The 17,693-nt window shown below is 34.9% G+C and overlaps 1 protein-coding gene across 1 annotated transcript; it reads right to left on the minus strand.

Moving 5' to 3' along the window:
• Positions 1–1,527: 1,527 nt before the first annotated feature.
• LOC124364087 lies at positions 1,528–12,391 on the minus strand. The gene is made up of 2 exons (XM_046819271.1): positions 10,924–12,391; positions 1,528–2,183 (listed from the first exon to the last, which is right to left on the minus strand). The coding sequence occupies exon 1, from the start codon at positions 12,383–12,385 to the stop codon at positions 10,949–10,951; it is 1,437 nt and encodes a 478-aa protein (XP_046675227.1). The 5' UTR covers positions 12,386–12,391; the 3' UTR covers positions 1,528–2,183; positions 10,924–10,948.
• Positions 12,392–17,693: the final 5,302 nt, after the last annotated feature.

Raw genomic sequence — 17,693 nt, forward strand, 5'->3', positions numbered from 1 at the left:
ATAAGACTTGGTAAAAGCGTCTATGTCAGAAGGTATTAGACTATATCAGAACAGAATGCTTTAGATTTCAAAGTGGAAGCAAGTTAATATTTGTTTTATGAAATATTAAATAAATTTGTTTTCATACAATATTTTACTAGACAAAAAAGTTTTTAAGATAATTTTCTCTTCAAGGAAATCTCATTTGTAAAAATCGGTTAAGAAATAGAATTTATTAGGTAGGTCTCTCATTAAACATGCAAACCAAATAGCCCATAATTTACCAGTATTTGAGCAGCTGTTATTTAAATCAGCTGTCACCGTAATTAAATTGGAACACCGAACCTAACTACTTGACCTTTAATGTCTAATAAATTTAAAGATAACCAAATTAACACATTTTTTGCGTACATTCCATCTAATACAGGGAAGAAACTTGTTGAGTACATTATTCATTCTAGTATTAGCTAACCTACTTAACTCACTCTTGTAGTAAAATTAAATTGATTTACCTTGTATGGTTTAACTGTCTTACTATGTTTAGATACTAACACAAAATGCTTTTCCTATTCTAACATTTACAATAGCTTTTAAAATTGCGTGCGTTGCCACGAATAACAACTAGTTTGTAAGAAACACGATTCCGCCTTATAACATGGTTATAAGGGATTAATGTTATTATTTATTTACCGTATGTAAAAAACACACAAACTAATATGTTAAAAAGTCAAATTTTAGAAATATTGACTAAACATATTATTTGATAAGTGATAGTCATTGTAGGATATTCTAATCTCCTCATCCATTTTAGATTTAAGTTGGAAGAAGTTGGAGATAAGTACCTGTGGAATAACTTGAATTTCTCTCTAGCATTCCATGGTATTTTATTGAATAGCTCCAAAGATTACAGGACAATTTGAATTATTCAGACCACTGGAGGAATTCTAATGACTCAGTTATTAGCGTTTCAGTTGGTGCGCTCATGTTGTAATAAATTATGGGGCACTAAGTAGTTTAGAAACAAAAGTACGTATATTTTAGGTACGTGTTTCAGTGCTCGTGGTCAACAGCTTCAGACGTGGGGCGAAATTGCTAATAATTATAATGTTAGGCTTTGCACGTGTATAGGCGCTACTTGTAACATATCTCCGACACCAAAATTAATTTTGCTTTGTTACCTTGGCCAAGAATACATCAAACAGTGTGTATTTAAAATGTATTTCGTTCTTAGTATATCTAGTACCGTAGTTGCGTTTGTCTTGTCTCTACAGTAAAGAAAGTATATGTCTGTTTCGGGCTTACTTCTGTCAAAAAACAACGAATGTGGTATTTATATGTTTTTAAATCTGTCGTAAAATGGCGACAAGGAACTTTATCTTTGACATCTTCATAACAGTACTAATCAAGTATTGCATACTTAGTAATATTATTTACTAAAGTTAAAAAAAGTTGTTAATTAAATTTAAATTAGTTTCATATTTAAGTAAAACTCAAACAATTATCATAGATAGATTTGGTAGTAAACACGACTGATACAAAGACAAAACAGTAAAGTAAAAAGATTCATTATCAAAGAATACAACACACCACTATTTATAGATAAAATTAAGAAGTACATGAAGTAAAATAACAGACACATATGTACATTTTATGTTACATTTCTAATAAAAGATAAAATAAAAAGAATGCTTCGATGATAAATAACTGTGAACGAATTAATATGGCACAGGATGACAACATCCAGTAATTTATTGTTTTTATAAAGAACAAAAAACAGTAGTATTAAGTATATTCATGTATAAAAAGACTATCCACTATAATTGTTATAATCTAAAATCACTATCATAAGTTGGAATAGTCATAACTGGTTCTAAAGAGTCTCCATTCCAGATGATTCCCATTGGCGTAGATAACAGATCATGCGAAAACAATTAGTTCTTTCCTTGATCTACCTCTCAGATCACCCCTAGAGATCATTTGAACATCCCTTTCCACCTACTTTCTCCAGGGCATACGTAAGCCATAAATTAGAAATACATACTAGTTGTAATATTAAAATGTAATGGATGGTGTGTTCACCAGCATTTCACAATCATATGTAAAGATACGTAGTTGGGTATTTCTGAGGGTAAGCATAATGTTACAATGCTTACATTTAAATATGCGCTAACTATCGAAAGTTAAAGTGTATGGCTATAGTAGGCCTATGGGGCCGTTCAAGTATTACGTAAGCAGATTTATTGCAATTATTTACCCCCCCATCCCCCTTGTCAGCAAAAGTAAGCAAAGCTCTTACCCCCTCCCCCTTTAATTATATAACGTTATAATTATAATTTGAAAAATAAGAAAATAGATTTAGGATAGAGATTATATTTTACTTAAACGGTATTCAACGTAGAGTAAAGGACAAAAATATTATATCTTACTAACATAACAAACTTTATTTTAAATTTTTGGTACATATATTAAATTCAAATTAACAGTCTTCAGTCCATGAAACCCGAATCCATGATTCTAAGTTTTCGATGACATTGGATTGCTTCGATTGCTGCTCAGTGTTGTGAGTCTGCTCGCTTTCATCCGATTTTGGAATGTCTACGTCATTCTCATCGAGCCATTCAACATCATGGTGCTCTAAATTTTGAATAATGCACATCAGTTCATTAGCACGACGAGCAGTGACTCTTTCCTATCAGTGTGCGTGTTTACTTTCTTATGGATCTTTTCGATGTGACGATTTAGTGACTTGACGGAAGCATGATAAAGACCACACGTTTTGCATGTTCGACTTGATAGCCTCAATTGTACCGTCGGACAAAAATAATCGTATGGCATTTGCAGGAAATCTTTGAGTGAAGCACTTAAGCGTAGAGCTAAATTGACTGGAAGATTAAGAAATTGCCCTCCTTCATCTAAAACCAAGTCATCAACTGTTTGTTTTACTTTTACAGGTGGTGGAAGAAACACGTTGTCTAGTAATCTAAATAGGCCACTTCTTGAACGACAGCATTCTGTATTTCTACATTTTACAATTTGGAGCAAGTATTGGCTTTCACGCACATGTTCTGAATACCATTTAATGTCTGGAAAATCAGGAAGATCTTGTTCACCTGCCCCAACATATTTTGCATTAACATTATAGCCATCAATTGCCATTGAACTCCATACTTCAGCTAATACATTTCCTGCAAATTCGAAATTAGATCTTTCTAAATGTTCATCAATTGTAACGCCACGTTCATCCAAATGAGACCCAAAATGGTCATGAGGCAATATTAAACCAGCCAGTTCCCGACTAGGAGGAGCCATTCTGCGCTCTACTCTGTTATACGCACTTCTTCCGGGAGCATTGGTAGCTAAAAACAATGCATCGAGATCATGTCACTTAAAGTGTTGTATAGCAAACCCTATGACTTTTTGATAACGCGGATTTTCATCTGGCCCTCCATCAACCGTCATGATTACCACTGGTTTTACTAGTCCATGGTCAGTTTTAGCTAATGGTCGAAACTCTTCAAGTTCGAGAAGCGTCTCGAAATCCTGACCATGAGTATTAGCAGTAGATGAACTATGCTTTCCACTTAGAATAGCGATGTATGTTGGTCCAGAATATCCAACGGCTTGCGGTTGTCCTAGCATATTGGAAGTGATTTTGATACCAGCATAAACAGGTGGTATTAATTTATGACGCTCAGCGATTACCCAATCGTGATCAGGCAATTTGATTCTATATTCCATGTGCATTAGAAGAGGTGCTTGCTTATTTGCCGCAGTTACGCCAATAGGGACTCGAGCTTTATCATCTTGAGATATTAAAAATATTTGATCTGGTCCTAGTATGGATGCTATGTTCTCTAAATAATGGATTGATGTTTCAGCGAACTTGCTATCTAAGTGGCTCTTGTGGTGATCAGTTTGAGCCCGAATGAGCTTAACAGGGACTGCCAATACATGTCTTCGTCCCTCTGCAGAATTAGATTTTCTGGGAATCAAACGAAAATATGTCCCACTGCGACTAATGTCAAATCCCATTTTACGTAATTCTTGTGTGAGTTCATCAAGAGTTTTTACGCTGCGAATTGATGCCGTTCGTCTTCTATCATCTGCTGCACTCCCAAATAAAGCTATATCCGCGGTTGTTTTCAATAGTAAAGGTTGATTGCTTTCAAGATTAGGACGTCCCACTGAATCCCTCAGAGATAGTCTTTTTTCATTTCTGGATTTTTATGACAAATATCTGCTAACTTTCTTTTCATACCATCCCTGTGTTTCTTCTGGGCAACTGCGTTTTGAACCTTCCCGTTTAAAGACTGTTTTGCTGTTTTTATTTCCTCGCGCAACTTAATGATCTGTTTATCAACTTCAGCACGGCTTAGTATCTCTGGCAGAATACAAAGCATTCAGATTTTTTCGAGTAGAGCAATCTTATTTTTCATAGCTTCCTTAGAAGGTTTTGGTCTGTGTTTATCTGTATTTTTATTAATTTCGCATTGCTGTTGTGATTCATTACCGGTTTTTATTTTATCTTCTTCCTGTTTTTTAATATTTGAAGCTGGCTGTGTAATTTGTGTTTTTTCTGCAGGTTTACAGGTTGCCTAAAAATAAAAACTTTCTATGGGTTCTGCTAAAGATTCTCTTATAAATACAAGCTACATAAATACAACGTATGGCAATCAGGCCCGGCGACAGGGGGGGGCAAGGGGGGCAAATGCATAGGGGCCCGGGGCCACAGGGGGCCCGGGCCGACTAAAATATGTATTTTTATTTTTTTTTATCATTGCCCATTACCATCGGCCCAGGGCCTGTGCGGTGAAAATATTCAGGAAATAACATGCAATGTTAATTTAAACTACTTTCTTTGCTCCGATTTAAACCAATAAAATTGTAAACACTGAGGTGGCGCGAACCGTTGTGATTGTGGCTGTCAGACGTCGGGCCCGGGGTCCGCATCGCCCAGACGCGAAGGCAGTGACTCTTCTCCACCCCCTCCCCTCCCGGCCCCTCCCCTCCTTGCTCACTACAAGTTGCAACCTGAGCGTCGGATGACAGTGATACCGACACGATAATAAACTAATGTTTCTTTCAATCTTGCATTTCTATGCTGGTTGCTGGTGGTAATGGTTTTATTAAGTTATCGTGATTGGTTGTTTTGTACACTTCTAGTTTTAGTTTGTTGTCGTGCTTAATTAGGTTTGTTGTTGTTGTTGTTGTTGTAAGGAGATTGAGATTGATTTAACCGTGAATTAAAGAAACATACAGGTGAGTTAGTAAATATTTTTATCATTTAATTTTAGAAAATAAGTTCCAAATTTCCGAAAAAATTAAAAAACTGAATAAATTTTACCATGGATCCCACATTTGATTGCGGGCCCTGTTACCAGGATCAGGCTCAGGGCCCGCTCCTTCTGTTCACTTGTCATGCTGTAGGGCATAATTAAAACATGAGATTTTTAATTTTAATGTAACGCAGATTTTTATTTTAACTGATGATTATAATATAAACATAATAAAATAAAAATTGTAAAATATATAAAATTAGGGACAGAGCCGGGCCCCCAGGGGCCCAGGCCTGGGACCAGGGGTCCACCAGCCCAACCCATGTGGAGCCATGATTTTTACCCCTCATTATAAATTTGAATTATACAGTAATCAGTTTCATAAAATAAATTAGGCTACAGTTAACTCCCGATTATCCAAGGGCTGGTTAACCTTTAAGACGATCAACAAGGTTCCATAACAGCAAAAAATACAAATAAACTTAATTATTACTGGGCTGCAAAATTTGAGACGTTGTAATCGTCTTATAAACGTACCTATGTAATAAGACGTGAAATTATAAATGTTACTGACGTTACTGTGTATCTAAATCTAAACTAAAACATATGAGGAGTAGGATGGTTAAAAATTAAAAAAACAACACATAAATTCGGTTTGCTACTGCTACTGAACGTCGTTTTAAGTTTCAATTAATCAAGTTTATCCTATTAAATCAGAGAGAACGACGGCTCATCGCTCACTCTTTTGTGGTTGTTCACATGCTTGTATGCAGTATGCACGTTAGCACGTAGAAAATATTATTCAATGACGACATAGTTTGGTATTGTTTCGTGGTTGGCTCGTTGGCTGATATATTGGTTGTTATGACAACCAACTTGAGGCGACGCATCGCATCACTAGTTGCGCAGTTTACGAGAGGGAATGGGGAGTGAGGACAGGATAAACAGAGAGAGAAACAGGAAGTAAACCCCCAATATGTTGGCAAGACAGGTAAACAATAGAGATCGCTGGGTGAACGTCTTAAAAAACTTGACCTTGGAAATCTGAGTGAGAGCGCAGCAAGCGATACAGTATCCGAAAATAGCTCAATGACTCATCACATCCCCTCACGTGTCCTGTGATTGCACCTGTCGGTTTTTGATTAGTTTAGCCCAGTTTGAGATACATTACTACTTTAAACGCAGCGTTTGATAATTTACATTCCGTATTTATTTTAGCAACTGCTCGGTTTAGGCCTAGTAATCAATACTAATTTTTAATTGTCTAATAGTGTTTATGATCAATTTGATACATTTTTAAATTTGTATTTTGATATTTAGGTTCTAAAATTCTATTTCAAATATTATTTTATGATCTGCCCACATCAATTTATTATTCTTGACTAATCCAAGATATTTATTTTTAGGTCCATTCACAGTATTTTATCATCATTTCGCATAAAAAACACCGTTATATCTCAAAATGGACACTTACAAACATAAATCTGGTGCTCAAAAACGTAAAGAAAGGCAAAAGAAAATTGAAAGTTCAAATAAAGGATCCAGGACATTATTTGACGTTGGAATCAAAGTAGACGTAGCTACAACTAGTTCTAACAGCGGCCCTAACGACCCTGGCGCCGCCAGGGAGAAACTTTGCGAAGTTTCTCACAGTTTTCATGAACACCCTAATACTGAAGACAGCGAAGATCTTGAAAGCTGTAGGCCTAATGCTGATGAAGGAGAAACAATGGTAGATAGCTTTACCTCAGAACCTGATCCTAAAGATGATATTGTTTTGGAAGATCACAATCGTGACATTCTAAATGCTAATGTAGATTCGGGGTTAGGAACTATAATTACCAGTTCAGATTTGGGACTTCTGAAAAACAAGGTGGTGACTGACAGTGTGATTGAGACTTTAGTGAAAATGGGTCCATCTTTGATGCCGTCAGATCTGCCAAGTGATGGAAAAAGAGCGTTTCCAAAAACGGTTCTTTTTTCAAAAAGGCCGAACGGAGAGAGCGTCAGAAGAGATTGGCTTGTATGGAGTGAGACTGCTGAGTCCTTATTTTGTTTTCCATGTAGACTTTTCAATAATAATAGTGGGGGTGAAAAACACGATTCAAATAAGTCAGTTTTGTTAAGTAACGATGGATGGAAAAAGGAATATGGATGGCGGAAGCTTTACAACAAGCTACCTTTGCATGAAACCAGCGCTTCCCACAAAAATTGCTACATCCAATGGAGAGAGTTAGAAAGGAGGCTAAGTGATGGATCAGACATACATTCTCAACTCGACTCAGAACTGGCTTCAAGAACCAAATATTGGAGGGATATATTTCAAAGATTGCTCTCCGTGGTCATGTTCCTTGGAGAGCGAGGATTAGCTCTCAGAGGGACCTCTGAAAAAATTGGGGATCCCAACAATGGAAACTTTCTGGGTCTGATAGAGCTGTTAGCGGAATATGACCCTTTACTAAGAGAACATATTGCAAAAGTAAAAAAGGCCCAAGAAGAGGGAAAACGTGTTCAAGCTCATTATCTGTCTAAAGACTCTCAAAATGAATTCATTCAAGTTTGTGGGGAAAGAGTTCGACAGAAGGTATTGGAAGAAAGGAAGAAATCAAAATATTATGCTATTATTGCTGACTCTACCCCCGATGCCTCACATACTGAGCAAACAACGTTGATCTTGAGATATCTCTTAGATTGTGAATCAGAATTTAAAATTTGCGAACGATTTTTAAATTTTGTTGACTGTAACAAAAAAACTGGAATGGATGTGGCTAAGTTGATTATTAGCGAGCTCAACAAACACTCAATTCCGTTGAAGGAATGCAGAGGCCAGGGGTACGACAATGGATCCAATATGGCTGGAATATACAAAGGTGCCCAAGCCATCATAATGGAGACCAACAATTTGGCTTTTTATAATAACTGTGCCGCACATAGCCTCAACCTGTGTGGGGTTAATGCTGCTGAATGCTGCGAGGAAGCTACAACATTTTTTGGCATGCTGCAAAAGACGTATAACTTCTTTTCTAGAAGCCCTCAAAGATGGGAGTACTTAGAAAACAGAATAGGCTCTTCTCTGCACAGTATTTCTCAAACGAGATGGTCAGCCCGAGTAGATAGTGTGCGCCCTTTCGTAAAGCATTTGCCTCTCATCATCAATGCCCTCAATGATTGTAAAGAACTGAATCTATCTGCAGAATGCAAGACAGATCTGAAAGGGCTATTGAAATATCTACAATCGTTCGAATGTATCATGATGTCGACAATATGGCTAAAGGTGCTTGTTGCAATAGACAACAAAAATAAAGTATTACAAGCCCGATCAACAACTCTAGACGTTGAAACAAAAAATCTGAATGATTTAATAGAGGAACTAAAAGTACTGAGAGACAGATGGAGCAATCTCTACACTGAGGCCAAGCTAGTGGCAGGCAACATGGCTGAGAGTGTAGATTGCGAAACTGATTTTAAGGAAAAAAGATTAAAGAAAAGAAAGATTTTTCATGACGAAACAAGGGACGGCACGGAACATCAATTAAAAAACGAAGAGGAACGTTTTAGGATTGATGTCTTCTTCAAGATCTTAGACTCAGTCTTAGGGGGACTGTCTCAGAGATTCGAGTTTGCTGGAAAAATCAGCAACCTTTTCCAATGTCTTTGGAAATATATTGAGGAAGACGACAGTTTTATTGAGCAGCAATGTTTGAGTCTGTGTCAAACATACAAAGAGGATATTGAGATGGAAATTTTAAATGAATTTAAACATTTGAAATCGATTCATCGCACTAACTTGGGGGAACAAACTCTTCAACCATTAAGTCTAATAAACGCTCTAAGGAAGAACAAACTAGATAGTTTATTTCCAAATATCACTACAGCGATCCGGTTGTTCTGTTGCATACCTGTATCTGTCAGCCAAGGGGAGAGGAGCTTCAGTTTGATGAAAAGAATTAAAAGTGCAAATCGTTCTACGATGACGCAAGACCGCATGAATGACCTGAGTATTCTAGCCATGGAGTCAGATTTGGCACGTAGTTTGAAATATGACGACATTATAGAAGACTTTGCTGGGAAGAAGGCCCGACGAGTTGTGTTTTAGTCATGTTTAATGTTAGTGAGTAACATAGCCCAATGTTTCTTTATTAATTTTCAATTTATGTTTTGTACAATGTTCATTAGGTTTTGTTCATTTAATTTTTTTTAGTTTTGTTCGTTAAGTGATTGTTCAATGATATTTAGTTTTTGTTTCATTAGGTTTTCCAGGAACCTATCATTAAGTTTTGTTTTCTACTAAAAAGGAGAGCGACACGAGTTGAACTTTAATTTTAATGATTTTATTCTTTGTTAATTATGTTTTGTCCATTTAGTTCATTAAGTGTATATTTTTTAAGGATGGTGTTTTTGATTTTAATTAAGTTCAGTGAGTTTTGTTTTGTATTGATTTAATAGTAAAAAAATAATCACTACATAATTATAAACCTCAATTCTTTCCATTTGTTTAGCAACATTTATTTATATAACTTAAATTGAAGTAAATACAGGAAAAATCACGGATTTGGCATAATTTTGAAGAAGTGAATCATTTAACAAATAAGTAAATCAAGTAATGGAGTAGTAAGTTTTGGAATAAAATAATGCTTGCTATGTTAATATAACCAATATGGGAATTTTGTTCTAACGTTGGGGGGGGGGGTGAATTTTAATGTAATTAGGTTGGTTGCCTGTTGAATCTTTGGGGGGGGGGCCCCCGGTCTTCATGATTGCATAGGGGCCCGAGAATCCTGTCGCCGGGCCTGATGGCAATATATATGGTAAATACAAAACCCTATGGCTTTAAATCTAATATCTTTAAACGAGCAATTCGTTCCGGTCACAAAATACAGGGTGTTATACTCTATTCAAGTAGGTATTTAAAAGAATGTAAACAATCTTGATATGTCTTTTTATTGAAATATGCAATTATAAAATCAGATATTTGTAAAGGTGCGTACAGACATCGCGAGGCTTGCGCCGCGAATGGTTCGTCTCACATACATCAACCTGAGGCATGCTACGGCACATGTATACGTGCGAACCATTCGCGGCGCACGCCTCGCGATGTCTGTACGCACCTTTATATACTTACAGAAAAGCAATTTTAATATTTGTTGAGTTTTTAAATGAATTACAACAGATTTTACACAGTTTACAATTTTAAACCACATATTTCAATAAAAAGACATATAAAGATTGTTTACATTCTGTTAAATACCTATTTGAATAGAGTATAGTTTTCTGTAGGTATATATATATATATATATATATATATATATATATATATGTATAAAACTAACATCCTGTATTTTTTGACCAATTGACGGAATCAATTATAAGAAATAAATCTATATAATGAATATTACCTCTATACTTTAAGATAGGCCATAATATTTTCTAATTAGCAAAGAGAAACTTTTTGGCGATTTATAATATTTCTAGTAGGTATTCATAGGTACCTAAAATGAGTTTCGTTTTCAAGCAAAGACAATGTGTGGGTTCCCATTCATGTAAAAAAGAAAATAACTACCGATGACGTAATCATCATCTAGACTCCCCTACCCCCCATGTCATCCAAAATAAGCAAAGCAAAGACCCCCCGCCCCCCCATAGTGCTTACGTAATACTTGAACGGCCCCTATATTTAAAATTATTGCTACAAATTACCAAAAGGTAATAACTTTAAGCAAGTACTGGTTATTGCTAAAACATTTAAAAACAAACTTGGTATGAGATTTATTAGTTTTGTAGTTTTCCAACATATACATTTCTTCTGTAATCCATGTTACATCATCTGATTCAAAACTCGACCCACCCTCCGAAAAGTTCAGTATATTGACTTTGCTAATTGCATAAAGAATCCTATCCAACAAGTATTCCTCGAATTGATACTTCGACGTGCTTTCATTTAAATCGGTAACTGGAAATGGCTCTACTTTTAAAGTGCGACAATCGAACTTTACATGCATTCTCCCTTCTTCATAAATCAATATGTTTCTTCCAAACGCTAGAATGTCAGAAGAAGTAGTTGATACCTTCACAATTAATTCTGACGTCATATAATTGTATAAGTGAACAGGACCACATGTATCAGCAACAGCAACGAATTGGTCCAATAAAATACATTTAACATCTTGGTAAGGGAAGTCATGACGCACTTGGAAAGGGAGGAACTGTAATCTATTCAGGCTGTAGACACGGAATACGTTGGCAACTACGTTTTCCGCTTCATAGCTCTGGACTAAGACAAAATCTTTTGAATCATTCTCGGATTTGATAATGTTGTAAATACTTTCAATAGCTGGAACAAGTTCGTCATACACGGGAAACTTCACTCGATTTAATTCTGTACCAACATTGAGATCCCATATGTGAAGATCGCTGTTGTTTGTTGTAATATAAACAAAATATGTTCCTGTAAAATAATAAGATTTAATACATTCTTGTACATTATCGTTAGTCAAAATCTTGTCTTTGTCACCAGATAGATACGTCTCAGTCCCACCAACAAAGAAAAAATACCTCATGGGCCACTCGAGGTCACAGGACAACTCACAGTTGTAAACTTCCACGTGATGTATCTTCACAATCACTGAGCATTTATCGCTGACAAGTATAATATCACCTCCATTGAACGACATACTAAATGGGTTTCCTAATCTTACTGGAACGCTTTTGACGTTCCAGAGTGAAACATTCACTTTGTGATTGGAATCTTCTTGTGTGTTAATGACCAAGTCATTAGAAACGAAATTATACATATCATTAAGATATAAATCCTTGACCGGTATGTCATCTTTGATACAGTTCCACCACCTCCAGGTTTTCCGCAGGTGGGTCTCACGCATGTAACACATCCGCCAGCGACAGACAGGACTCAGCGTGCCGTCCTCCGACTCCGGAGACTCAAACCTCGGCTCCACTCTACACTCCGCAGTCTCCAGGTACTCTGCCGTGTCCTCGTTGCAGAGTGGCCTCCACAGACTGTCCTGGTTGAAGGCATCCCTCCAGCCCACACTAACGGCAGAACACGCTACCAGCTCGTCGGGTGTCAGGTCCTGTATGATTTTACCCAGTACTTCCAGTGGGAGTGTGTTCATTGCGGTTTCTCCTGAAAATCATAAATTCTCTATGTACTTAATGCAATAGTACATTGCGTGTCTAATTTGGAAGATCCATTTTCAAGAGGACTATTTTTGTTATTAGAAGGTATAGTCCTCCTTTAAATATCCCCGTGGGACAGAATTAATTTAGTAGACAAACGTTATAGTATTATGTGTTGGTTGATAGGGAAATGTATGTGTGGGTGTAGGAAATTGTACAATGGATAGTATTTGTTTAAAATCAAATCATATTATTTATTTTTCTCAAGAGACATAATGTACATAGCAATATTATGAAAAACAATATTATGCATATCAAGTCAACAATTATCACTTTACAAAATATACTTTTTCCCAGGCTGACCTATATACTAACTTAACTTTTAAACTTATTATAATATTTTTACTAAAAATAAAATACAACTTTGAGAAAAATATAGGGCCCCTAAGATTATAATTAATCTGATTAGGGGTTCCTTCATTAAAATTAAACCAGAAATAAACCTAAAGTTTTCAGAGCTCAGATCGAAACAGGTAATTTGAAATAGAAGTAGAAATTAAAAATCATCTAACATCACAATCAATACGTGTGGTTACTGCCTATTGTTAAATTTCAGATAATAACAAAATTACTATTAAGAAACAAAATAAAATCAGATAATACTACTTTTAGTCAAAAACTAATCAACCAACTTTAAACGCAGTTTTGAAATATAAATTGAACAATAATTAAATATACTTAACTTGCTATTTGTAAAAATGCCTCCGTGTTATGCCGAATCATTAACCATTCCCTCAATAACCTCAAAAAATTTATACAACTTGCCTCACTTTTTATGTTGCTTGGAAATTTTTTTTAAATAATCTTGGTGCTATAAAATTTAACGTTTTAGCATAAAATGTTGAATTACGTTTCGGAACTTGACATTAATTTGCATTTCTTAATCTTAATGTGTAAATATTCTCCTGAACTAAGAGTCTGCCACCAATAAAAAACATTTTTATTACTTTATATAGAAATAGAGATCTTAGTGGTAAAATATTTAGCTGTTGAAAACATGGAAAAGACGAATACAATTTTCCCTTCTTTAAAATCAATCTCACAAATAATTTTTGCAATGTAACAAGTGGTTTTAAGCTCGTAAAATAAGTTCCTCCCCAGCACATTATCCCATACTATAACCTGCTATTAATCAAAGCGAAATATAATGATCTTAAAACAGCTAATGGACAAATATCTTTAAAAAAATAAAACAAACGCACACTGGTAATTACTTTGTTTTTAAACCTGTCTATATGAGTTTTCCAGTTTAATTCACAATCCAAAATGATTCCCACGTATTTCGTTTTTGAAATTTGGTTAATTTTTGAACACTGAGTGCGGGTTTTTTAATTTTGCAAACAATCAATACATTTGAAATATTATTGTAGTTTAACATTCTTTCGTAATGAAAAATCAACATACATGGTTTTTTCTATATTTAATACTAACTTATTGTTTAAAAACCACCAATTTTATGAATTTAAATCCTCATTCATCCTATTATAATTAATTAAGTCCCACGACCCCCCAACATAGCAAAGAGCAGGTCGTCAGCAAATGCTGTTAATTTACCCTTAAACGTGCCATTGCATAAGTCATTAATAAATATTACGAGTATAAACAGGACCGCTCCAAGAAATGATCCCTGTGGGACTCCACAGCATATTTCTCCCATTTGACTTATCTTACCATTTACTTTAACACACTGCTGCCTCTTATTGAAGTAACTTTTAAACCAATTCTGAGCTACACCTCTAAAACCACAATTATATAATTTATTTAGTAGTAAATCATGATCTACCTTATCGAAAGGTTTTTTTAATATCCAACAAAGTCCCCTCACATTATCTCCTGTATTTATACCTTCATTTATTGATTCCATTAACTTATAGAAAGCGAGCTCTGTACTCAAACCCAACTTAAATCCAAACTGAATTTCAGAAAAAATATTGTTTTGTTTAAGAAAGTTAACATTTTTTCTTTCATGACCTTCTCATATATCTTTGAAAATATTGAAATTAATGAGTCAGGCCTAAAATTGGAACAATTGCTTGCTGAGCCACTCTTGTGTATTGGTATTACTACTGTATTTTTTAATTTTTCTGGAAAAACTCCTGTTTTAAAACTTTAATCTATTAAAAAAGTCAGAAGGTCCAAAATTGTGGGGTATATTTTCTTTAGCATCACTCTATTAATGCCATCAGACCTGGCGATTTGCCGTTTTTTAGAGAATAGATTGATTTTTTTACATCCCGGCTCAAAACTGCCCCCAGGAATATAGAATTACCTTCATGACACTCAGTAAAGGTATTACTGTAAACCAAGTTTGTGATTGTAGTATCAATAGAATAATTACCCACCACATCTTTTACTACAGCTAAAAAGTATTTATTAAATTCTTCAGCTACCGCCTCTGAGTCATTTATTATATTACCATTAATATTTAAAGAAACATGTTTTGTCGTTTTTCTTTGGCCGGCTATTTCGTTAACAGTATTCCATATTTTTCTCAGATTACTGTTATTTGTACAAAACTTATCAGAACTGTATAATAATTAATTTTCGCTAGCTTTATATCTTTCTTTAGTTTATTTCTAAAACGTAGGTAATACTGCTTAAACTTATCATCACTAGATCTATACTTAACTTTATTAAATAACTCATTTCTTTTTTTAATACGTCTACATACGTTATTTGCTATCCAAGGCTTAAGGTTTTTGTCAACATTACTGTCACTCCCAACTTCGAACGTACAGGCAGAAATAAAAGTAAAAAGTTGCGCTTCAAAGACATCATAAGCAATTGACGCATCACCTTGTGTTTTTACTATAGACCAGTCTACAGTCTCAAGTAAGCTTATCAGTCTATCATAACAGACCCGAGCGAAGGTGACGCGGGGAGGGGCGGAGGCAGCGCAGTCAGGTGACCGGTCCCCCCCCATACCTCCCATCAGACCCCACAACCGCAGGCCCGTCATGTAGTGATCTGTTATTTGTGTCTGCAATACATAAGCTTTACACTCAAATTTACGTTTACTGGCTAATCTAACAAACACGTGATCAATGCAAGTCTGAGAAATATGTGTTACTCGTGTTGGTTCGTTTACTAATGATTCTAGACCTAAACTTGCCAGCTTTATTCTGTAGTTATCTAAAATCATAAATATCCCCACTTAGTACATCCATGTTGTGATCACCAAGAATTAATACATGTATTGCAGGTTTATTAACACTTTCCCCATTTAAATAACCAAATAATTCGCCAAAAAACTGATTTATTGTCGATTGCAATATTCTATAAATAGCTAAAAACTCATTACTTAAAAAACTAAACTTAATTCTTATTATATCTGCTAACCTAAACTGAGGAATTTCCTGTTCTACTATATTCACACAATTATCCCTAATAAATACCTCTACTCCTGCTGACCGATGATTTTCATTTGTATTAACTATCAAAAATAGATGCAGACATAATGAGGATTATAATTTATTTTATATAATTAGTGTATGTGTGATTTATCTGTTTATCTTGCAAGTATGAATCTGAATGAATTTTGTTGGAAAGAGGGTTTTAGGATCATGTTATAATATTTAGAAATGTATAGTTGTTGTTCTATCACTGCTAGTTCTTTTATTTCTATGAATTATGTAAATGCCTCAAAACAGGCTTTGCCTTGGAGTGGCATGAATGTTAATGTGTCAAGGTCAGCCAGTACTGATATACTTTGTAATCGCGTGCTATGCAGAAGATTATTTTGCTATGTATGTGCTTGCAGTTATATTTGTTGTATATTATTTGTATTGAATATGTTATAATGTGTGCATATTTATGAGAATAATAAAGTTTATTCTATTTTATATTCTATGTATTATAGTCATTCGATTATTGCTGCCGTTTTTTGACCGACCAAAAGATCAGTAACCTATTACGAAATGTTGTAACAGTTACGTATATGGTTATTGGTACTATTCCACTCCATAATTACGTAGAATGTGCTCATATCTGTGAGAATACAGATTTCTCCTATAAAATATTCTCTGAGGAATTTGTGGAATTTTAATAAGTCTTTTTGTAATGTTTGACAACAACAATTAATTATATACTATATGAAATCTTCTACCATATGTGGCTCTGCTAAATTTGTGGAACTCAGTTTATCTATTACTAAGCCGTGTCAATCCATACCATTAACGACTTTCTTGTTGCTATCTGTGGAAATTTAACAATAGCTGTCCTTAAACATTCATTCCAGAAGAGAGACATTGATGGGAAGAGCTCATTTATAGGCCGACCTTGGATCATACACGACCTTGGAAGTCAAGCTTAGGGTTTGTTATAATCTACCATTCCTATCAATATTTCATTGCAAAAGTTGACTGATAACTCAAAGGAATTTCAATAAATTAAAAAATAGGCCTAATACAAAAAAAACATGCTATATCATTCGATAGGATAGATTATTTTAAAGCGTTCATCATTACCAAAATTATATATATGAAGAATTATATATACGTCTTCACTCGTCTACTAACCACCTACGACTGACGTATTGTGACCTGTATTCCGTAGTTCAGTTTTAATGATTGGTGTTTTGATAGTTTTTTATTAAGTGCATGTTTATAGAGTTAGTGAATTTGACAAGCAACATGTAGGTTGTGATTCCTGACGTAGGCGTGCGACAACGCTTTGGTAAGATTTGTTTATTTTAACCTAGTTTGTAATTATGTATTAGGTTAGTTCTTTACCTGAAGAAGAGATCAGATTGCAGATCTCGAAACGTAGTGTTACTGATTTCTTGTTTCACTGAACGATGGCAAATGTCCGGGAAAATACTGTTTCCTTCACTTTTAATGTGTTTCAAGAACATTCTATCGTAAAAATTTTAATGGATTATTTGGTTTACATTTTTAGTCACAGTTATAGCAGTATAGCCACTTACTTACAATTTATTTAATTTTATTGGATTACGACTTAAATACATTCTTAAAGAATCATAATTTTCTCAAATTAGACAAATTATTATTATACAATGTAGCGCCTCTTCACTTTTATATACCTACAAGCACACTCGAGTTAAACCTTAACGATAGTGCCGAATCGAGTTATTTATAATGTTTGCCCACTTAACATGGTTGAACTTCAACTGACCAACATAAGTGGGTGTTAAGGGTGTTAATGTGTTTGCTGGTACACTGAAAAATGTTTTGGTTGAAGACTTTGAAAGGGGAATTTAGTACACCACTTCCATGTGAGGCAAGG

Source organism: Homalodisca vitripennis, chromosome 6, assembly GCF_021130785.1.
Source record: "Homalodisca vitripennis isolate AUS2020 chromosome 6, UT_GWSS_2.1, whole genome shotgun sequence".
Taxonomy (NCBI): Eukaryota; Metazoa; Arthropoda; class Insecta; order Hemiptera; family Cicadellidae; genus Homalodisca; species Homalodisca vitripennis.

Coding starts and splice junctions, on each gene's coding strand:
- LOC124364087 (XM_046819271.1), bottom strand. CDS start 12,385: ATGAACACACTCCCACTGGAAGTACTGGGTAAAATCATACAGGACCTG.